Consider the following 22386-nt stretch of genomic DNA (forward strand, 5'->3'; position numbering starts at 1 on the left):
AGAGTTTAAAAACATATGAAGCACCTTCAAAGCTTGGAGGTCATTATGATTTGTTTGCTCCGTCACTGCACGTGTGCTCATTCTCTGAGCTGGGCTGGATTGCACATTTTGGCCTCATTTTCCTTTTACGGCTTTACTCTTGAAGTGTGGGCACTAACTGTCCTCTTCTCCTTCCCTTTCTGAATAATTCAGCTAAAGCTTTCTGGTGGAGCAAAGGAGGGGAGACAACTGTGTGTCCGGTGGGAGGTGACACTGTAGCCCAGAGTTGGGGGGCGGTCACAGCCCAAAGCGGGTGAGGACGGTGTCTTTATGGGGAGACCATCCAAGATGAGGAGTCAGGGTCCAAGCAGAGCGGAGCAGGGGTCCCCACAGGGAGAAACCCAGTGGGGGGAGTCAGAACCTGATCAGGTGGGGGGGGTCCACAAAGACAGGCAGATACACTAGTGTTATCGGAGTCCACGTTGGGGGGAGGGGGCTGACACCTAGTGCTGGTGGCAAGGTTGTCAGAGCTCACACAAGGGGAGGAGGTCATTCCCAAGGGGAACGACTTGGGATGGGGGTGCAGCACCCAAGCAGGGTCAGAAGGACATCCATGGGGGCGGGGGGGTGACCTGGTAAGAGCTGTCAGAGCCTGATCAGGCGAGGGGGCCATTCCCTCAGAGTCTGGGGGTGGGCTCAGAACAGGGATTCAGAGCCTGAGCAGGCAGAATAGGGTACCTGTGTGGGGAAAGGGATGGCGGCAGAGATGAGAGACTGGTAACATACAGGGGGACTGATCAAATGTAAACAGACAAGGGCTAACGAAGCCAATTTCCCACCATCAGGGAAGAGAGTTACCAACACATACAGAAAAGGAAAAAAACTAGAATTCAATCCTGTGGTGCTCAGGTGGATTTGGGATGTTGGGATGTATCAGTGTGAACTCATGGTTTCCAATATGTATAGATGGATACAGAAATATAAAGGGTGTGTGTGTGTGGGGGGGGTGTACATGCATGTATTCCTCACCTCTGTCCCTAGCTCTGTTCATTGGGGGAGCCTAGGAGTAGTGCCACCCCAATAGCAATGAGCATATCTTGGCATCAAAACACTATTTCCCTCTGAAGGAACCCGGACTCTTTGGATTAATGGCTGATTCCAGGGCTGGGACAGAGAAAGTACAAGATGAGCCTGGAAAAATCTCCTTATGCTCCCAAAGCAAAGAAGTACAGAAAGAATGATGGGGATGTGTCAAAAGGACACAGAAGCCACCTTGAATGGACTCGCGGTGGACAAACAGGAGACAGTTTGAGCACTGAAATAAATGGCAGCGATCGATTATAACCCAGTGAAAAAGATAGAAAATGCTGAGTCTGTGCACACAAATAAATGAATAAATTGAAAGTCTGATGTGTAACACGATATTTACTTCTTATCACCAAGTCCTTACTTATTACAAAGAGGGTTAGGGTTAGGGTTAGGGTTATAGTGACTGTAAAGTGGGGGCCCCTGGGAGACACCACCTGGATCAAGGGATCAAAGTGAACATCGTCAATTCTGTATTTGGAACATCACAGTGGCAGCTACTCTTCCATGGTTTGTGGGGGGGAGTTATTTATATTATACTTCCAATTTTTCTGTAAGTTTATTTCAAAACTATACGATGATCACTGTAGCCAGGCAAAGTCTCCAGCTTAATAACAGGGACAGCCCGGCAGATAACAGGAATTGCCGCACTCATCACATGGTTGAAATGTTTCCAGCAATGAGCGTAAGCCTGCTCTGGAATCGTAAAAGATAATCCTGTCACATTTCGATAAAGTATTTCACTCGTGGAAAGAGATCAGTTCATGCTTTTCTCTGCAAACTCTGGTACTTAATCTGGAAACCACTCTTGGTCCATGTGCAGCCTTTCAAAGCCCTTTTCAGAGATCATAATTACCTTTCTTAGAGAATATCAGAATGTTCTTAGAGAATTATCAACAACACATATCGGAACCATGAATTGCTTTGGCTTGCCTGGATGGTTCTTCCTTTTGTCAATATTTTCACTTGCTTTCTAATATCTTTTAAATTGTATTTTACTATAACTACATGATTACATGAATCTCCACTTAGCAAAACATAGTCAACCATTTCGTGAAAATCAGAAGATAGCTCTGATCTCTAACAGGGAAGGGACTTCCCTGGCAGTCCAGTGGCTAAGACTCTGCACTCCCAATGCAGGGGGCCCAGGTTCGATCCCTAGTCGGGGAACTACACCCCACAGGCCGCAACTAAGAGTTTGAATGCTGCAACTAAAGATCCCACACATGGCAGCAAAAGTCCTGAGTACCCCCAACATCGAAAACCAAAGTCCACATTTTAGTAATGATCCTTGTTTTGGGTTTTTTTTTTCCACAAATTTATTTATTTTTGGCTGCCTTGGGTCTTCATTGATGCGCACGGGCTTTCTCTAGTCGTGGCGAGCAGGGGCTACTCTTCGTTGCGGTGCGCGGGCCTCTCATTGTGGTGGCTTCTCTTGTTGTGGAGCACGGGCTCTAGGCACGTGGGCTTCAGTAGTTGTGGCGCATGGACTTAGCTGCTCTGCGGCATGTGGGATCTTCCCGGACCAGGGCTCGAACACGTTGTCCCCTGCACTGGCAGGCGGATTCTTAACCACTGCACCACCAGGGAAGTCCCCAGTAATGATCTTTTAAGAGAAAGACACATCTGGTGGCAAAACATCTTATAAAATGACAACTCACATGCAGGAACCCAGAGCATCGTGGTGAAATAATTATGGCTAGTACTGATTATAAATCTTGGGAGAGTATTCATGAGTTCTGAGTATGGAGACCCCACCCGGATGCCCACTAGACTTTTTAAAGGGATCCGTGGTCAGACAGCTTTAGGAAATTCCCGTCCAGGACCAAGACTGCTCCCCCACACTCCTGGCATGACCTTGCCCCCCATCTTGTGTGGCACCTGCCCACTCCTCCGGGAGCTGCAAGTCTGGGGAAGGACCTCAGTTTCACAGTGACACCAGTTTATGAAACTCTAGCTGAGACCACTGCCAAGAAGTGCTTGCTCACCCTCTTTCAACGGCAGGGGGAATCTCCCTCCCCTTTTCAGGGGAACACTGAAGAAAGGATTCATACACGAACCCCAATCTTCTCACCAACCCCGGCCCACACCTCCCAGCAACTGAACTTGAAAAAAAAAAAAAAAAAAGCTGGTTAAAACCACTTCCTATATTTGAGACTAGAGAAGAGAGTGGTAGGCACGATTTCCTGACTGAACAAACCAGGCTAATACTTATATAGAGCAAGTGCTGACTGTCCTAGAGACGGATGGACCAGCGAGGATGACAACCTGGGCGGATTGATCCTTCCCCAGCCTCCCAGCGCGACGCCAGCAAGAGGCTGAAAGGAAACCCAGCATTCTGCAGAGAAGTACCTTTTCTTCCTGGCCCTCACATCGGCAGCTGATCCCAGGGGCCCGGACGATGGAGCCAGGCTTGCTGATGTGGGGATTCTTCGTATTCATCGTCGTACCTGGCTGCGTGACAGGTAAGGGGTCACTGGTGTCCTCGGAGTCCTGGGAAGGCTAAGGATGTCGACTCTCCCCAGCCACAGAATCCGAGAGGCACCTAAGTAGAAAGTACGGGGAAGGGGGTTGAATCCTGGGTTCTACCCCTATGTCCACAGCCCACCGGGGGCCCATTTTATGCCTCAATTATCGCCGACCTATAAAGAGAACTTGGAACGGTGGGCTCTCTGTCGCTCAAAGTCTTTGACGGCTGATTCTGGGAAGAATAGGGTGATGTGATATTTGAATGTTAGCATACTAATGAGCAGAGTCCTCAAGAACTTGGATTTTCCACTGAATTCAGTTTTCCACTGCACCCACAAAGCTGTAAGATAATACTAAGAATCTACTAGGAGTCTAAGACCAGGTGAATGTCTGGCAGACATTACTAACTCATATGTGAAACATTGGGATCATTTAAGATCTCGGAAGAGTTAAGCCTCAAGGATGTATACTTTGTTTTTTACTGTCTCGGGAAATAATACCTAGGAAGTTTCTTATATGTGTAACTTTATAGAAGTTTTAAAAAAATAAGCATATCACTTTCAGAACATTAATTCTTATGTTCTTATGTGTATATATGCATGTATGTATGTGTGTGGATATATACATATATATATATATATGAAAGTTTTGAATTCCTTTCATCCTTTCAAAAGGGTTTGTCAGTTTTTTTTTTTTTAAGCAATAAGAAACCACCAACTTCTACCTCAAACCTCCTTCTTAATTGAGTGTGAACTTTCTAATAACATCTTCCCTTGCTTATGCAGGAAAACAGGTAAGATATCAGAGTCTATGATTTTATATCCTTCGTTTCTAGATATATAATGATGCTAAGTGGTCACAGAAAGATACGTTAAGAAGTGAAACAGGGTGATGCATAAGGAGTCTTTTTTGCTTGTTTAGGGGAAATGACCAAGTCACTGGGCTGTGAAGTGACCCAGGTGTAGGATCTTCTTTACTTTAAAGTGAAAAGTGGGCGTGATTTTAGGAAGGCTCATAATGAGATTTCTACCTCCACAGGGTCTTTGCAAAGTGGGAGGTCAAGCCAAGCCAGAACAGAAAAGTCTTTACAGTTAATCATGCCTCATCTCTGGGAAACACATTTCAAGTAAACGCGTGTTATTGCCAGCCGATGATGACTTATCTGAAGATTTGAATGGTCTTGTAGCAGTGAGGCCTCCTTCATACACTCGCCTCTTCAAAAATCTATCCAATACGTCTTGTTCCCCTTTTCAACACTGTAGGAAATACTAAAATGAACAAGACATAGCCTCACTCCTTAAGAGACATATAACCTAGTAAGGGGAAGAAAGGCATAGATATAATAACAGCAGTATGGGTGGAATGGGATAAGATCTAGGGGAGCAGGGGTATATCAGGGAAAGCTTCCTGAAAGCAGCAGCAAAAAGTGCCCTGAGGGGGCAGTGAATTTTCCTGAGTGGAGATTCCAGATAGAGAGGCCCACAGGAGCAAAGACACAGCAGAGCATCAGGGAACAGCCCCCAGCCTTGGACGGGGATGTGGGGTTGCTGGGGATTGAGACTGGAAAGGTAGGATGGCGTCAAATGAATGACCCAAGGCCTTCGTAACAAGTTTAAAAATTTAAACTTCATTTGGGAGTCAATAAAAGACTACTAGAAAGTAAAAATGACCATTTATAGAGTACCTTCTATGTGCCAGACGTGTAAGTCTTCTTTTCCTCTTCATAGCCCCTTTGCAAGGTGGATGTCACCAACCCATGAGATGAAGAAGACCTCAAAACTCAGAGGTCACACAGGCAGTGACAGAGCCAGGACTCAAGCCCAGTTTTCTCAGCCATGTGCTCTTTCTGGTCCCTGCAGACAGGGTCCGAGCTCTACAGAGATGATTCCGTACAGAGAGTAAGTGCACAGACAGGGCATGAAATGGTCCCATCCAGAGGCAAGTGAGGACTTAGTAGCTAAAGAGAATGATACGGGCTGAGTTTCTGGGATCCACATATGGCTTAGGAACCACTCCAGGGTGAGAAATAATCTCATCTCAGGCTTTTTCCTCCCTGGGGAACCCAGTCTTCAAATAAACAAATCTTTTTATTCCTCAGAAGGGAGAGTTGCTAACGAAATCAATCAGACTGTCAACAGATGCAATTTCTAGCTGATTCATAAGGCAGATTTTCAGTCTGAAAATTTCCAAAGCCACCATTTAAAATTGTGATGGGTGACAGGGGATGTATTAGTCAACGTGAGTGTTTTGAGTCTCTGTATTACTGGGTCCTGGGATGTGGTTGAAAAGAGAATTCTCCTGATGTTGCCAACAGGCACGTTATTGAAGGTGCCTTTCTCAGCATTGTGGAAATTCTGAGAGTTTATCTATGCCTTGATCATCTTTCTTTCATTCTAGGAATTCTGTGATCAAATCTTCATGCCCTAGACTCAAAAAAAAAAAAACAATGCAGAAAACCATTAAGATGATATTTTTGTCTAATTATCCTTTCTTGTAAAGATGACTGCCCACACTGGAATTTCCATCTTCACATGTATCATTAAAACACAAAATGTTTAACTCTTCATATTTAATCATTCAGTTTCTCTAGATCCCAAGGTGTTATTACCACTGTTTCCTTGCTCATCTTTAAGATGTACTTTGGAGAAGATGTATATATATATATATATGGGGCTTTGGTAAACTTAGGAAGTACCTCATGAAACAGTTGCTACTTTCTTTAAAAACAGCATGTCTTAAATAGGCAGTTCTGTTTATCACCCGTACATCTGCTCCTTTTGAGACCTGAGAGAATTAAGACACCAAAAAGAGTTGACTTCACTGACGGACAGTCAGCTAGAGATGCTATAGAGGACAGCTGATGAGCTCTACAGCTCCTATCCTCAACTTCACTCATCCGAAGAGAAGACTTCTTAGCTTCTTTGGCTAAAGCCCTGAGTAGTCTGGAGGCTTCTGTGTTGTTTCTTGTTGAAGTCATTCCTATCATAGTGACAGTCACCCTTAAGTCAGGCTAGCCCTCAATGTGGTGGTCATTCAAGTTCATTTCCCGCTCCCTTCATTTCCAATGATCAGTAGAAACTGTAAAAATAAACAGAGTTCCTTTGGGAAGGGGGGCCATGTCACCTGAGGTCAGTGGATAGAAGAGTCAGGGATACTGAACTTCGCAGGGAACAGAAAGTGGTCCAAGGCACCTCCGAATGACCATCGTTGGAGGAGGTGAAGGGCGTGATTTTTGGCAAATTTCTATACCTCCCTGGGCCTCAGTTTCTCTGCAAAATGAAAAGGTTGATGGAGCTGATCCTGAGACTGACTTCTAGCTCTATCGCTCTATGTCAAGAATTCTGAACAGGAAATAAAATAAGCTCTGTCGAAAGGTCTTTTCAAGCCGGCGTACTTTTGGATGAAAAAGTTTCCAAACCGAAGACATACACAGCAGGGTCTGGGTTAAGAGACCTTTGCGGGCCCAAGTGCCGAGGCTGACGTATCACTGTAGGTTATTTCCAACTCCTGGAAGGTACCGCGCAGCACTCAGGCGAGGTTGTAAACGTCAAGGCAAAAACACTTCTCACTGCTGGGTGAGGCTCCTGCTATTCGCTTTTCGGGCATTTTTGCCCTCAGATGATTTCCTTGCTTCTCACAGGGGAGGTCTCCTTCTCTTTATCCGAGGCCATTCCCTATGAAAAAAGGAAAGAGGACCTTAATTCAATCGATTGTTTCAAAAAGCTATAAGCCCTGCATCCCTGAAAGTGGTCAAGGCTTTCCAGCCACGTCAGGGGAGCCACAGAGGGCCGCGTATGCTGGCTGGGAAGATGGATGGGGCGGAATTCCAGTTGTTCTCTGCTGCCCTCCAATCTCTATGTTTTAACTTCCCCTCCTAGAAAATGAAATTAGGGATATGTGTCTTTCATACTTTTCAAATGAAAGAGCACCCAGATGGCAAACCAGTAGATTCTTGGCTTTAGGAGAGGATCTTGGCTTTTGTTCCTCATCTGCTCCCCTGCCCCAGACTTTAGGCGGCAGTGAGAATCAGAAAAGGAAGGAGACTTGAGTGGAAAGGTGACAGAGGCTGGGTGGGGGATGCCGCTGAAAAGGTAAAACTTTGGGAACTTCCCTGGTGGTGCAGTGGTTAAGACTCTGCACTTCCAATGCAGGGGTCACAGGTTCGATCCCTGGTCAGGGAACTAAGATCCCACATGCTGCGTGGCAAGGCCAAAAAACAAGGTAAAACTTTGAACTGTGGGTTTATTCGAGTCTGGTGAATGTCCAACAGCCAAACAGAGTAAAGAGTTCCTCTATCCTTTTGCTCTCCATTAACCCCTGGGCTCCCTTTCTCTGCAAGTGTTTAAGCAGAGCCTAAATGAAAATTTGTCAAAAGTGGTGTAGAGATTTCCCAAGCCAGGCAGGAATGGCCTCTGATCCCTTTGGACTTAGAAGCTAGGATTCCTTCTCTCCAGGCTAACAATGTGTGTCACCTTGGTACCAGTCATGGCCCACCCAGGGGCCCTCTGAAGCCACTGGGGGTATCTAAACTTCCAGACACTCTCCTCTCTTGTTCTTCATCCAGGAAGGTATCAGGGGAAGAGAGATTGGAGACCCTTAACGAGCTCCCTCATCCCCTCTTTGGCCACCTTTTCTAGTAATTTCTTCAGGAAGTTCTGCTTCGGTGGAGTCAGCCACTGCCCCAAGTATTATCAAGGGGGCAAAAAAAAATGGTCCATAGAACCTCACCACATAAAGACAGACCTCATTTGTCACTCCTATACATACATCCTGAATCTCCCAACAGGAAGAACAAAGTGATAGCAAGACTCCATCTGGCTTAATCTTTCTTGAGTGGTGAGTCCTTGAGCAAATTTGATGAGTGCTGTTAACTGTCTCCTTAGAAAACTGTACATATGCACAAAATTTTGAGGATAATATTTAGGGTTGTAGCCTCCCTATCAACCAGGGTCTCCAGGAAGGACCTCCAATGAGGTTCTTTAATATCTGAACAGCTATAGTTGTGAGCACAGAGGATGAGACACAGGAAGTTATGCTCCCTGGTAAGGGAGCTATAGTTGGCTTGGCAAAAGCAGCCTAAAAGTCCTGGGTACCTAGACAAGATGGTAAGAAAAAGGTACCAAGGACACAAGGCAAGCAGGAAAAGTGAAGAGCCAGGACCAGAATCCAGGCTTCCCAAATTCCAGTCCAATATTCCCCTTAGGTCTTCACGTCGACTCTCAGTGACATCCATCCATCCATCTTTCCATCCATTTCATTGATCCACCCATCTTTCCATCCATCCATCCATCCATCCATCCATCCATCCATCCATCCATCCACGCGTTAGGATTACCAAGATGGAAAAGGTCTTTGCTCTCAAACTGCTTCTGGCCTAAGACTGGAGATAAAACATCTGCTGAGCAACTCCCACCTTGAAGACTTGCCAATGGAGGCAGCAGTGTTTGCCAGCGAGTCAACAGCCATCACTGAATCCCTCCCCCTCTCAGGCTTTCAAATAAGTCACCCATTTAGGGGAAAACAATAATAGAATCATCTCTAGGTATTTTCCACTCTAAGATTACTCGGGAAGTTTTTGGCTGTTTGACTTGTTTGGAGGTTACTCTGGGATTTGCCTCCATCGGGGAGAAAACACAAGTCCAACTGGGAAATGTATTTAGAGCAGTGGTTCCTAGCATGAACTGCACATTAAGTGTGCGTCTGGGAAACTTTAACAAATGACGCCCAAGCCTCACCCAAGACCAATTAAGACCAATTAGGTCAGACTCTCTGGGGATGAGAATTGGACATAAGGATAACATTATTTTTAAGCTCCTCAAATGATTCAAGATGTGGTTAGGATTGAAATCCACAGAATAATGATTCCATGGTTGGTCCAATTCCATTGTTTTATTTCTATTCACTAGGAATAGGTGCCCTAGCACAGTATTTCCCAAAGTTTAATCTATTATAGATCACCTAGGGGCTTGTTGTGAGGCAGATTCTAACTCAGGATGTCAGGGATGGGGGCTGAGATTCTGGTTCAGGCTCCCTGTGAGGCCCATGTTGCTAATGCCCTAACCCCATTTTGAGTAGCAAGGCTGTCACAGCAGAGAAGAAATGTGTGCTGTGTCCACCCCACCCAGAACTTGCAAGTAAAATGGGAAAACCAGTCTGGGAAAGACACAAGATCAAATATTACAAAGTGGTATGTAGCAAAGTTGACACATGCCACAGCGACCAAAGCAGGGTAAGGTGCTTCGCGGAGCGTTCAGAAAGGCTTCTTGGAGAAGGTGGCTCTAAGCTTGTGCTTGTGAATATCAGAAGAGGCTGGAGGGTGGTGTTTCCTAATGATGTTGCTACAGTTGTATACGTGGGTCATGCTCCTTGAGTAACAACTGAAAATTGAGGTGTTAATGAGAGCAACGAAACAAATGACGCATATTTCAAATATTGGGTTGGCCAAAATGTTTGTTTGGGGTTTTCCGTAAGATGGTACGGAAAAACCCGAACGAACTTTTTCATATTTTGTGTTGGCTGCATGCAAGATGAGGCTCAAATGGCTAATGATGATCTGATAAAAACTAGTACCTTTGCTCCGACAAGAAGCACCTGTGTTCTCCTCCTCTCATGTTGATCCTCTAGTGTCTACACACCTTGTTGGGGTCTGGTAGACTTCATTCCCACAATGGGTCACTGAATCAGCATCACCAGGACCACATGACACCTCTCGGTAACAGTCAAGAAGTCCGGGATCTTATTCCCCTACATCCAAATTGTGCCCTGACCTAGCCCTGGCCAACGGCACACCACAAGGCCAGAGCCCTGGGACCTCCATCCTGACCGCCCACGTGACACTTTGCCCCCACCCACCCTGGCCACGCGGCTTTCCATCAGCCACGGTGCCTGCACTCTGAACCCAGCGTCAGGTACCCAGGAGGATTTCAGGCAGCAGAAACACTAAGGCACCTAAGTGTGGATGCCATGGGTGGGGGGTGACCAGAAGCTCACAAGGGACCAAGTAAGGTGAATAGCCTGGGTCAGACTAGTGAGACCTGCTTCCTGGGTTGCTTTCCCCCCTTTTCCAATCATTCTGGATGCAGTGAAAGGCCAGGCTGGCATCAGGAGGCTAGGAACAGTTAAATAATTTTTCCCAAAAGAAGAAGAAAGAGAAGCAGGTTTCTAAAGAATAAAAAGTAAGTGCTAAGAAGGCGATTGGTTTCTTTAAAAGAAAGAGCGTGGAAAGCCCGCTGGTCTTCAGGAGGCCCTCTTGAGAGAGAAAGCTGAGTGGTGGGCGAAGCTGTGAACTGGAGAACAGACGGCTATCTGGGGCAGGCCTGGCACAAACCCTGATCCCAGTACCCACTTTTTCCTTTGAGGCTTATTTGCCTTCAGCCTTGTTGCAGGAAACTTTTTTTTTTTTTTTGGCTATGCCGCGTGGCTTGTGGAACCTTCGTTCCCCGACCCGGGACTGAACCCGGGGCCACGGCAGCGAAGGCACCGAGTCCTAACCACTGGACCACCAGGGAACTCCCCAAGAAACATTTTAAACACGAATGATAATAACAAGAGCTAATATTCACAGCCTACATGCTCTCTTACAGGCATTATGTGAAAACGTAGTGTTCCTTCCAATAATCCTGAAAATCAGGTCGGCCTTGCTCTCACCCCCATTTTGCACCTGGTAAACTGAGGCTCACAGAAGTGAGTAAGTTAGCCCATGGAACACAACCGGGGTGGGGAGCGAGGATGTGAACCAGGCTGCAGTGGTGCAGAGCCCTCGTTCTTGATGATTCTCCTGAACCCACGTTAGTAAACAAGTTTAATTTCACTTTTTTAAAAGTGGAAGAGAGTCCGCTCTGAAGAGGTCCCGCTGCTGCTTTGGTTGTGCGTAAGTGAACGAGCCTGTTCCTACAGACTCCGACCCCAGATGCCCAGCAGCGATCCCTCCATCTCCTCTAGGAGGTGACCTCTTCAGGCACACAGAGCCCCTGCAGACTTAAGTTCTCTGAATCCCGCTCTCTCCCTCCTTCTACGCCCCAAACAGCAGCTAGGGGTGTCTTTCCTGCATTTGACTGTGCTTGAAAGAAAGCACTCGAGTCGAGCCACGTCTGCCCCAGACGCCCACGAAACAGAGGAAATTCTGAACACCTCCGGGCATGAGTCAACCCCACCACGTTCAGGAATCTCTGCCCACAGAATCACCCACTCTTTTCTGTTTGGGCCCAAAATAGATACCTCCTTCAGAAGTCTTGCTGCTTTTTGTATCCTCAGCAATAAGAAAACAAAGGTGAGGACAGGTGTGCCTCTGAGGCATGATGGTGGGAATCTTCTCTGCTGTGAAGTTTGTCAGAGTGAAAACACTGCTGCCAAGGTAGACAGACAGGATGGGTGTGACAGGTGGAGGAGGGACACAGGAGGGTGGATGGGGACAGTCTCGCCTGTGGCATCACCTTCAGGCACTGCTTCATTCCTTTGTTGATTCATTCATTCGGCAAGTATTTATTGAGCAACTACTATGTGTCAGATACAGGGTTAGGAGATGAATGTAACCCAGTCCTTGGTCTCCAGGAACACACCATCCAGCAGGAGAGAAATATATCACACAGATAATGCCAACACAAGCTGAGATCTAAAATGCAAATACAAAGAAAGAGTGGATGGAACACACAGACAAATGTTTGTTCTTATACGAGTCCCCGTACCTCTTTATTTATTTATTTATTTATTTTCGGCTGTGTCGGGTCTTCGTTTCTGTGCGAGGGCTTTCTCTAGTTGCGACGAGCAGGGGCCACTCTTCATCGCGGTGCGCGGGCCTCTCACTATCGCGGCCTCTCTTGCTGCAGAGCACAGGCTCCAGACGCGCAGGCTCAGTAGCTGTGGCGCACGGGCTTAGTTGCTCTGCGGCACATGGGATCTTCCCAGACCAGGGCTCGAACCCGTGTCCCCTGCATTGGCAGGCAGATTCTCAACCACTGCGCCACCAGGGAAGCCCTCCCCATACCTACTGAATCAAGAACTGCCTCACCTTTACACTAACATCTGGGACAGAAAGGAGGGCTGAGAGCATTACTTGGTCATTATCAACTACTGAAGTTATTAAAATCAAACACCACAGATTTTGAATTTATAACAACATAGAGGATGTGCAGAAGCTTTCTTTTGCTTGAGAAAGTCCCTGACCAAGAAAGTGGGAACATTTCAGGTGGGAGTAGTTACATTCCTTGAAGAAGAAACTAATGGCTCCCACAGCCCCCAGGTATTGCAGAAGTACCATTTATACACAGTGCTGACCGATGGCATGTCCTCAGCGGAGTGTGAACCACTCCCCAATTCTAAACGCCCAGGAAGGACCTTCCTCTCCAAGGAAGAGATGAAGGGAACCTAGTCAGTCCAGTTACCTTATATACTTAAAAGCAAAGCAACAGTGTTTCTTTAAAACATATATATATATAGTATGTGTTTATATGTATACATGTTTGTGTATGTATACACATACACATATATACTATGTGTATATATGTACATGTGTGTATATATATACACACACGTGTATATAATATGTGTATATATGTGTGTGTATAACTACATATACATAGTTTCATGAAATGAGGTCCTTGGAGCAAATTGGCTCATCTCCTCAGAGAAAGATCATGATACCAAATAAAGGGCAGAGGAATCATTTCTAAGAGTTTTGCTTGAAATCCCCGAAGGCTAAGTTGACGTCAGCTTCTTCCTGCCTCGGGGCTCTGTGAGTTTCCCGGGAGTTTCGGGGGAGGCTGCGCATCTGGCATCTTTCCTGGCTGCGGCCGGGGCTGTCACGGCGTCCCCGGCTGATGAAACCCGCCAGAGCCTGCACACCCAGCTGAATGTGGTATCCGTTTCCGGTCCCTGTGGTAGTGACACCTCTGTTCAGAGCCTGATTTAGAATAAAAGGATCTTTGTGAAGAGAAAACTCCTTATTTTAAGTGGAAAGCAAAACAAACAACTACAAAAAAAATTACAAACCCCAAAACCTTTTAAAAATAAAAGGGCAGTTTCCGCTGACACCCTGCTGACACCCAGGAGAGCACGGGGTACCGCAAAGGGTGAGCATTTCGGCTCTGATGTGCAAACGGGTCGTTGTTTATCTCACTTTTGGCTTTCAACGCCTTTCACTGGCCATCAAGTTTCACTTTCCCTCTTCCCAGGGCTTCGTTAACCTCACTCCTCCAGCCTGAGTTTGCAGTGGGCTTGTGCAGAGGGTCTGCGAGCAGAGCTGTCAGGACACCTCAGCCTCCCGCCCTCCTCCTCCTGGGAGAGTAAGTGTGTGCGCTGCACCTGTTACCTCACAGAAGCCTCACAATGACCCTGTGAGTCAGGTACCACCATGATCATTCCCATTTTACAGATGAGGAGACTGAAGTTGTGAAGCAGTCATTCCCGCGCCCAAGAAAGTGATGGAGGCGGGCTACCGGCTCCATCCCTGTACAAAGGAAGCACACAGTCGACAGGTCTCATTAACTCCCCTGGGCTTCTTAGGTAAGCCTTCCAGGTCTCATTTTAAGTCACTCTTTGATCCATCCCCAAATTAATTCTCCTGAAAACAACTTTCGTGATGCCTTTCCCCAGATCAAAGAGCTCAAATCATTCCCCGCTGCCTGTGGGGCACACTTCCTCTGCCTGGCATCCCATATTCTTTCTGACCTGGACCATCTGCATGTCTTCTGCACATCAGGCCCCCCAGCTCCAGGCACCCCAGCCCGCAGGTCTCCTATTCTGCAACCGTAGCTTCCTCGCCTATGATTTTAAAGCCTAGGGGCATCCTCGCCTCTTATAATCTTCCGCGTCTCGTCGGCCTATTTGGAATTCTTCCCAACTGGAAAGCACCTTGGGAGAGCAGAAAGGGCTCATGAATTTGGGATTCTGCAGGCTTGGATTCAGATCCTGGTTTGGACTTGTGTGACTCTCCTTTCCTTTAAAACAATCGCTGGGTACCATTCTCTGCAGGCTCCAGCAGGGTGGAGGCATCTGATGGACACGGTGTGGCAAGCACTGTGTAAAGAAATGGCGGGTAGCTTGGGAGTGCAGCGGAATGCCCAAAACCAAAGAGACAGGTCCAGGAGGCTTCCCAGAGAAATGTGACAGCAAGGGAGGCCTGCAGGACAAGCAGAAGTAGAGAAGGTGGAAGCGAAGTCGTGAGCAAGGTTAACTACAAAAGACAGAGCATAGTCCACCAGGCTGGAGAGCTCAGGTGGGGGGGGCAGAGGTGGAGGCTGTTGAGGCTGCGCTGTGAGCTATGTCATGGAGCCTTGCCAAGTACAGGGGCTTCGACTGTATCCTGGGAGGAATGGGTACCACAGAGCGGCGTGGGCAAGGGAAGGACGCAGTCTGGGCTTTAGAGCGTTGGCTCTGGCATCCGTGCGTATGATGGCAGGTGGGACAGGGGGAGGGGGTGCAGCCCCGGAGGGCGCTGAGTGACCTAGTGGGGAGCTGGTCATGGGCAGGTTCTTCTAACCTCCATGGGCTTCAGCTGCTGTGGGTATAAAGTGGGACGCGACGGCCTGCCTACAGTAACCAGGATATAGTGGGTGCTCAGTAAACATGGCTTGCTGGGCTTCCAATCTGCACAGCCAAGTCCCAGAGCACCTCTCCACAGGGCTGTCTCACAGACTTCTCAAACTCAGTACAGCCAGAGCTGTGGCCCCAGGCCTGGTCTTCCTCCTCTATTTCCCATTTTAGTGAAAGACACTACTATCCACCCAGCTGCCCAGGAACCCTGGGCAAAATCCTTATTCCTTTCCCTTGGCTGGCACTCCCTATGAAGCCCCAGTCCCTGTAGAGTCCAGCCCAAACGATCTCTGCACGTTAGCACCCAGCATCTGCTCTTCAAGCTCCAGCACCCACCCCACCCCACGATGCCCACAATGGCCTTCCCACCATGCGGGACACATGTGGGACGGGGCGGGGGACGGTCAGAGCATACAGTGGCCACATGAACAGGATGCGGCTGAGACACAGGGAGGAAACTGTGGGCGAACGGGGTCACGAGCACCTCCATCTGTGAGGCTGCGGATCCAAACGCTGGCCTCACACCGACCAGCTGTGCGACTCCGCGAAGGTCACTGACCCTGTCGGGGCCTCACCGCCATCGTGTATGACACAGAGCCAGTAAGAATGACTATGTAATAATCATATTTAAATGTTTCTTATTTATAACTATATTAATCATACTGTAGTACTTTGTATATCAATTTATTATACATTTAATATTTTAATTATAATAATGTACTATATAATAATCATTGTATTAATTGTCATGAATATTCCTAACAGCCTACTTCATAGGGGGCTGTGAGGACCAGAGAGGTCCATATATGTACCCCGATCAGTGCCCGGTGTGCAATGTCTCACACACCTTGGACAGAGTGGGCACTGTCTAAGCATGCGAGGAGATGGATAGGGAGGGTCTCTAAGCCCCTTTCTGTCCCGACATTCTACGGCTTAATAAACACCCTATAGCGGAGTGAAAAGTCATCCCTTCAGCCCTGTGCTGACCGAGCCATTCAGCCCCCCAGCGGCCAGCAAGCTCCCCTACCTGCATCCGGTCCATTTGTAAGCAGGACTGAAGGTATCAGTTCACACTACGGAAGGAAGTCTATCTAGTTCACGCTACAATTACCACATCCTTGGCGAGTCCCATCTGTCCTTTTCAGCGCAAAGCAATTCCCAGTGAATCATGGTAACAGGTCTTAAGTTCCCATGCCCTGGGAAAGCGCTGCCACCTGGGGTTTAAATTCTATAAGAAGCCCGACACAAATGCCCCTTGCAGGACCATCACCTGTGGTCGTCAAGCCTGAGGTGTCTGTTGAAAGGAACAGCACCCACCTACGGCACTGAGCAGAGGGCCGGGTTTCGCTGCTACCTAAGAATTTAGGGAAGGCAGGAATGGTGCAGAGCTGGCCCTTTAAAGGGCGCTCTGGGGAACACGGAGCCTGTTTCCTTCAGTGCCGGCTGAGGGAGGACAGCCCAGGCTGAGTCCACAGACTGAATTCATCAAAAGCCTTTCAGCTGAGGCTGCTTTTCCGAGGCCAGTCCCTGGAGTACCGGGGAGGGCTTTGGGTCTCATTTAATCGACGATCTTAACATAACCTCCTCCCGACCCTGTGTCACCCACCCCATCACGCGCCCACTCTGACACATCCTCATCCTTCTTCTGTTTATGGGGCAGCGCCTGCCGACATGCGGATTTGGGAAATACGTTCAGGCTGCTGTTTGTCCACCCTGAACCCGACTTAAGCGAGTCACAGTGGACAAGCAGATCAGGGCTGCTCCCAAAGCACCGAGAACCCCAGAACCTAAATCAGCACCTTCCCCTCCGGGCAGTCTGTGGCCTCCATGTCCATGTCTGCATTGACATTCTCCACGCAAGGGTCTGATCCCCATCCAAAACGCACGGTGATGTCTGTGCAGGCTGCTCTAACAGAATACCAAAGCCTGGGGGGCTCAGAACAACAGCACTTCATTCCTCACTTATTCCTGGAGGCTGGGATCTGAGATCAGGGGGCCTGCGTGGTGGGGTTTGGGGGAGGGCCGCTGTGTCCCCACATGGCTGGAAGCAGAGAGGGTGCTGGCTCTCTCATGACTCCTACAGGGGCACAAACTCACCCCTGAGGCTCCACCCTCATGGCCTCATCTCACCTCAAGGCCCCACCTTCTAACACCATCACGCTGGACAGTAAGGATTCGGCATACGAATTTGGGGGGGCAGGGGGGCCTCAAACATGGAATCCAAACAGCACACACGTGTGTCTTGTTTAAAACTGAGTGTGATTCTTGAGAGCAGGCGTGAAGAAGAGTGTCCCGGAGTTAGGGGGATGGCGGCCATCCCCGGGAGGTGGAGTGGAGGCTGCAGGTGTGGGTTCCTGCTGGCAACACCTGACCCGGGTCCCCCCAGGCTCTGTACACGTGGGTTTGGGGTGCCTGCCACACTTAGGATCCGTGTCAGCGTGGCCAGCTGCTGTTAGAGACCCGAATGGGTGGGACAGTGGGTGGGATTCACCAACGTAGCACATTTCTACTCAAAACATTATTTCGTCCCAAGAAATGGGTTTCAAAGATTTGAAGGAAAACTGCTTTTCGATTTCAAAGAAAAAACACGGGTCTATTTCTATCCCCCTTGTTTTTCTTATCTGACAACCTTTAATTTTCATCAGGTTGACATTCTGCAGTAAACTTGTGGTTAACCCTTTCAAGTACAGAAGTTTGTTATCAGCTAAGGCTCCCAGGGGCAAAACACAACCACCCCCAAAATTTCATTCACAGAAGCATTTGAGACCCCGAAACACGAGAGCTTTGATTCAGGGACAGCTTCTGGGAGGAATATTGTCGGTTCTCAGTCTCCTTTTTTCCCTTCCAAAGGAAAGAGAAAATAACTGGATTCCCACCCATCTCCCCCACCTTCTTTTTTCTTGGTAATAAGTGTTGATTAAGGAAGAAGATGTTCTCCAGAAGGATCTTACCCCATGAGTCACTCATTCTTGGGTAGTGGAAATTCTGACTCTTTGGCCTGGGAGGCCCAGCCGGGTCTCAGAAACTGTGGGTCAGACACACACAGAACTCACAGATGAAGGATGCTAATTACTGCAGAATGAGCCCAGTTGCACTGAGATCTTCCCCTTCAGAGTACACAGCCTCCCCTCTTATTCTTACCCAGGGAATCAGACACCTTTTCTTTGATGCCATTAAATTGCCTTAACCCGTCCCCCCAGCCCTGAGCACAAACAAACTTGGCTCTGCCACGTTCCCCTCAGCATTTATGCTGAACAAAGATGGATATGTGTCTGAATTAACTGATTAATAGACCATAATATCGACGCAATTGCCAATACACTCAAGCATTCGTTCAGTGCCTACGGCTGCCCACGTTGAAGAAACAGTTTAAATAAATAGTAGGTGGCATGGACAGCCAACAACAACCAGAAATGACTGGAAGTTTTCAAATTAAACCATGGGGAGCTAGTCGGCAGTGATCAGGAAGTTGACCATGTTTTATTAGATGTGAAGGCCATTGTGAATATAGGTGAGAGGAAGGAAACGAATGCAGAATTCTCATAAATAGTCCTTAGAAGATGACGTCAAAAGAAACTCCATTTCCTTGCTCTGACACAATCAAGCTTTAAGTAATTAACATTTTAGATAATTTCTTTTCCAACTCACGAAGGAACCTTACATATTTTATCATTTGGTCCTAAAAACAACACTGCTCGAGAGATAATAATAGCAACAATCAAGACTTGTGGGACATTTTACAGATATCAAGGTCCTTTCACTTACATTATTTCCACAGATACATTTCTGTCATTCACACCCTTGCCATTCACACTCCAGCAAACATTCCACTTATAGTCCCCTGAACCTGGCATTCCCCCTGCCAGGGTGACATATTCTGCCGAAACTGCCAGGTGAACCCTGTTCACCCTTCAAACAAGGTACAGCCAGGAGCAGCCTTCCTCCTTACCTGGCTCACAGGCCAGGAAGGATTCCACCCCCCCATCAGGGGCACCATGCCAGGAGGCCCAGAAAACTAATCAGCATGGCAAAGGCAGTGACCTGGAGTATCTAAGAAGCTCCTATGGTCACAAGCTCCTTAATGGCTCTGAGGAATCTGCCATCTGCTATTTGATTGGCAGACTCAGTCCCCAAAGCAAAGCAAGGAAATGCTGTCACTCCCTCCCGACAGGAGGGAGTCCAGTGTTTGACAAACCCACTTCCCAGATTAAAGGAAAAAGAGGGAGGGGCAGTTGTGGTACCCAGCGGTGAATCACGGAGGCAGAGAATACCTCACCTGCAGGCATTTACCGTGACACTAGCGCATCAGCTCTGTGCTCTGGGACCCTAGGATGCTTGGCTTGACGATATTTTAAAAGACATATCGGAGGCGGGGAGACACGGGAGGTGGAGGGAAATGATAAGATGCTACTGCTCTGGCGGGTCTGCAGCTGGGAGGGCTGCAGGAGAGTGGTGAACGTTACAGAAGAGAGGGGGCGTGTGCGAGGCTCCCGCAGAGGTCTAAGCAAGGACTCTTGAGAAGGGTTTGGACCTGACGGCAAAGGAAAGTGGAATTTAAGGGAGATGCTGAAGTGTCACATCACAGGAATGTCAGGGTCACCAAGAGAAACAAGGACAAGAAGAGGAACAGAGGATTGTTTGTGTGTGTGTTTGTTTTTAACTTTTTTTAATGTATAAAGTTTTTATTTTGTGATTTTCTCAGGATACATTTCCAGATATAGGATGCATGGGTAAAAGATTATGTAGATTTTGATACCTATGTATTGAAGCTCTGTATTGTAATGGTTAAGATGTTGGGCTTTGGAGTTTAGAATGAGCTGGGTTCAAATTCTAGTTCTGCTTGATCTTGGACCAGCTATTGTAAATCTATGTTTTTAACTTTTTATTTTGAGATAATTATAGACTCACATGCAGTTGTAAATAATAATATCGAGAGATCCAATATAGCCTTCATTCAATTTACCTCCAAATTATAGCATGATATCACAACCAGGAAATTGACCTTGCTACAATCCATCAGTCTTACTCAGATCTCACCAATTTTATATGCTCTCATCCGTGCATGTGTGTCTTTGGTTCTACACAACTGTCCCACATGTGTAGATTCATGTGACCATCACCAGAGCCAAGATACACAGCAGTTCTCTTCACAAGGATCCTTCCCGCTGCCCTATCATGGCCACAGCCACAGGCCTCCTTCCTCCCTAATCCCTGGCAGACACTAAGCTGCTCTCCACCTCTATAATTTTGTCATTTTTAAGACTGCAAAATAAATGGAATCACACAATATGTAACCTTTGAAACTGGCTTTTTTCACTCAACCTAATTCCCTTTCTGCACGTAATTCTCTTACGATCCACCTTTCTGCACACAATTCCCTTGAGATCCACCTTTCTGCACACAATTCCCTTGTGATCCATCTTTCTGCATTCCTTAGCTGGCATTATCCTGTAAAAAAAAGTGTTTCTTCCCTACCCACCCCATGCCACACTTCTTTAGTATCACTCTTGATTGCTCTCTTTTAAAATTATTTCATTATTTTATTACTCCCACCATTGATTCTCTTGGGTTTACTAGACACACTACCGTATAATCTGCAAGCAGAGATAGCTTTATTTCTTTTCTTTCCAGTTTTTATGCCCCTACATTCTTTCATCTGATTGAATTGACTAAAACCCCAATGGCAATGTTAAGTAGAAGAAGAAATAGTATCTTCACCTAGAAGTTTTGAACAGAGTTGAAGTACCAGAGGATGGCCAGATGGAAAGGTGGAAGGCATTCCGTCTAGACTAGAGCTCAGGGCTAGAGGTAGGAATTTAGAAGAGGCAGCACAGCATCCTGTCAAGACCACGGCTCGGAAGCCTAGATGAGCCTCCAGCTCCATCCCTGTGGGTCCTCTAGCTGGGCGACCTCGCTGGGTGACCTCAGGCAATTCTCCAAACCTCGTTGTGCCTTGATGTCTCATTTGTAAAATGGCAGTAATCATGATAATGTCCACTTCATAGTACAGTTGTCAGGATCAGATTAGTTCATATGTGTGAGGGCTTGTTACTGTTACTTAAAAATGCATTAATAGAAATTGAGCTATTTGTAATGAGGTGGATGGACCTAGAGTCTGTCATACAGAGTGAAGTAAGTCAGAAAGAGAAAGACAAATACCGTATGCTAACACATATATATGGAATTTAAGAAAAAAAATGTCATGAAGAACCTAGGGGTAAGACAGGAATAAAGACGCAGACCTACTAGAGAACGGACTTGAGGATATGGGGAGGGGGAAGGGTAAGCTGTGACAAAGCGAGAGAGTGGCATGGACATATATACACTACCAAACGTAAGGTAGATAGCTAGTGGGAAGCAGCCGCATAGCACAGGGAGATCAGCTCGGTGCTTTGTGACCGCCTAGAGGGGTGGGATAGGGAGGGTGGGAGGGAGGGAGACACAAGAGGGAAGAGATATGGGAACATATGTATATGTATAACTGATTCACTTTGTTATAAAGCAGAAACTAACACACCATTGTAAAGCAGTTATACTCCAATAAAGATGTAAAAAAAAAAGAATTAATAAACATGTACTCAAACTTTCTCAGTTTTAATTTCTAATATGGCAAACAATGATGGACATAACCCACAAAACAAAAGCTTTGCGGGGGGGTCCTCAGTAATTTTTGAGAGTATAAAGGGGTCCTGATACCAAAAGGTTTGAGAATCACTGCCTTCGTCATACTGGTTGTTAAAATTTGAAATACTTCCAAGCTTGTTGGTAAACACCTGCTGCTTTGAACCTGTCAAATGACCCTCCCTACTCATTCCCCTGGCTCCTCCCACATATCAGCACTGAAGGGTTACTGTGTGGCAGACAGGGCTCCAGGACCCTCGGCTTCATCCTCATCGGCATCCTTGGTTTCCTGACCCTGCTACCCTGCTTGTTCAACATTTTGAATCTCACTCCTACAGAGAAACCAACTGCATCGCCCTCTGAGCTTTTATGGCGACCTGGGGTCCACGCAAACCTTTTCTCCACACTCTGATCTCTTCTTCCTTGCTTCTTCCTGAGACATTTATGTTTGCTATTTGAAAGAATTTCCTGGAAGTAAAAGTGAGATTTTTTTTTAAAGGTAGACATAAGGGCAGCAATAGTGGGCTTTCTTGTGATTCTGATCCCATTACCTTGAGCTGTGTGACCTGGGCGATTGACTGAATCTCTCTGAAACTCAATCTCCTGCTGTACAGAGTGGGGTGACAATACGTCCCTTTGAGGGTTGTAGTGAGCATGGAAGGTGATCTCTACAAGTGAGCAGCACACAGGCAGGGCTCAGAT

The 22386-nt window shown here is 47.1% G+C and overlaps 1 protein-coding gene and 1 long non-coding RNA gene across 4 annotated transcripts in view; one reads left to right on the forward strand and one right to left on the reverse strand.

Moving 5' to 3' along the window:
* Window positions 1-984: 984 nt before the first annotated feature.
* On the reverse strand, window positions 985-7102 carry LOC117197394 (uncharacterized). Its single transcript, XR_004477986.2, has 3 exons — window positions 5219-7102; window positions 3418-3610; window positions 985-2671 (listed from the first exon to the last, which is right to left on the reverse strand). It is a non-coding gene; the product is annotated as an uncharacterized LOC117197394 (long non-coding RNA).
* The window catches only part of IL2RA (interleukin 2 receptor subunit alpha), a 44491-nt gene continuing 25500 nt past the window's right edge, over window positions 3396-22386 (forward strand). For all 3 annotated transcript variants that reach the window (XM_004281692.4, XM_049705360.1, XM_033409168.2), the window contains exon 1: window positions 3396-3530. In XM_004281692.4, the coding sequence (XP_004281740.1) occupies window positions 3467-3530 (64 nt within the window). In that variant the 5' untranslated portion in view covers window positions 3396-3466. The remainder of the gene's footprint in view (window positions 3531-22386) is intronic.

This window comes from Orcinus orca, chromosome 2 (assembly GCF_937001465.1).
Source record: "Orcinus orca chromosome 2, mOrcOrc1.1, whole genome shotgun sequence".
NCBI classification, from domain to species: Eukaryota; Metazoa; Chordata; class Mammalia; order Artiodactyla; family Delphinidae; genus Orcinus; species Orcinus orca.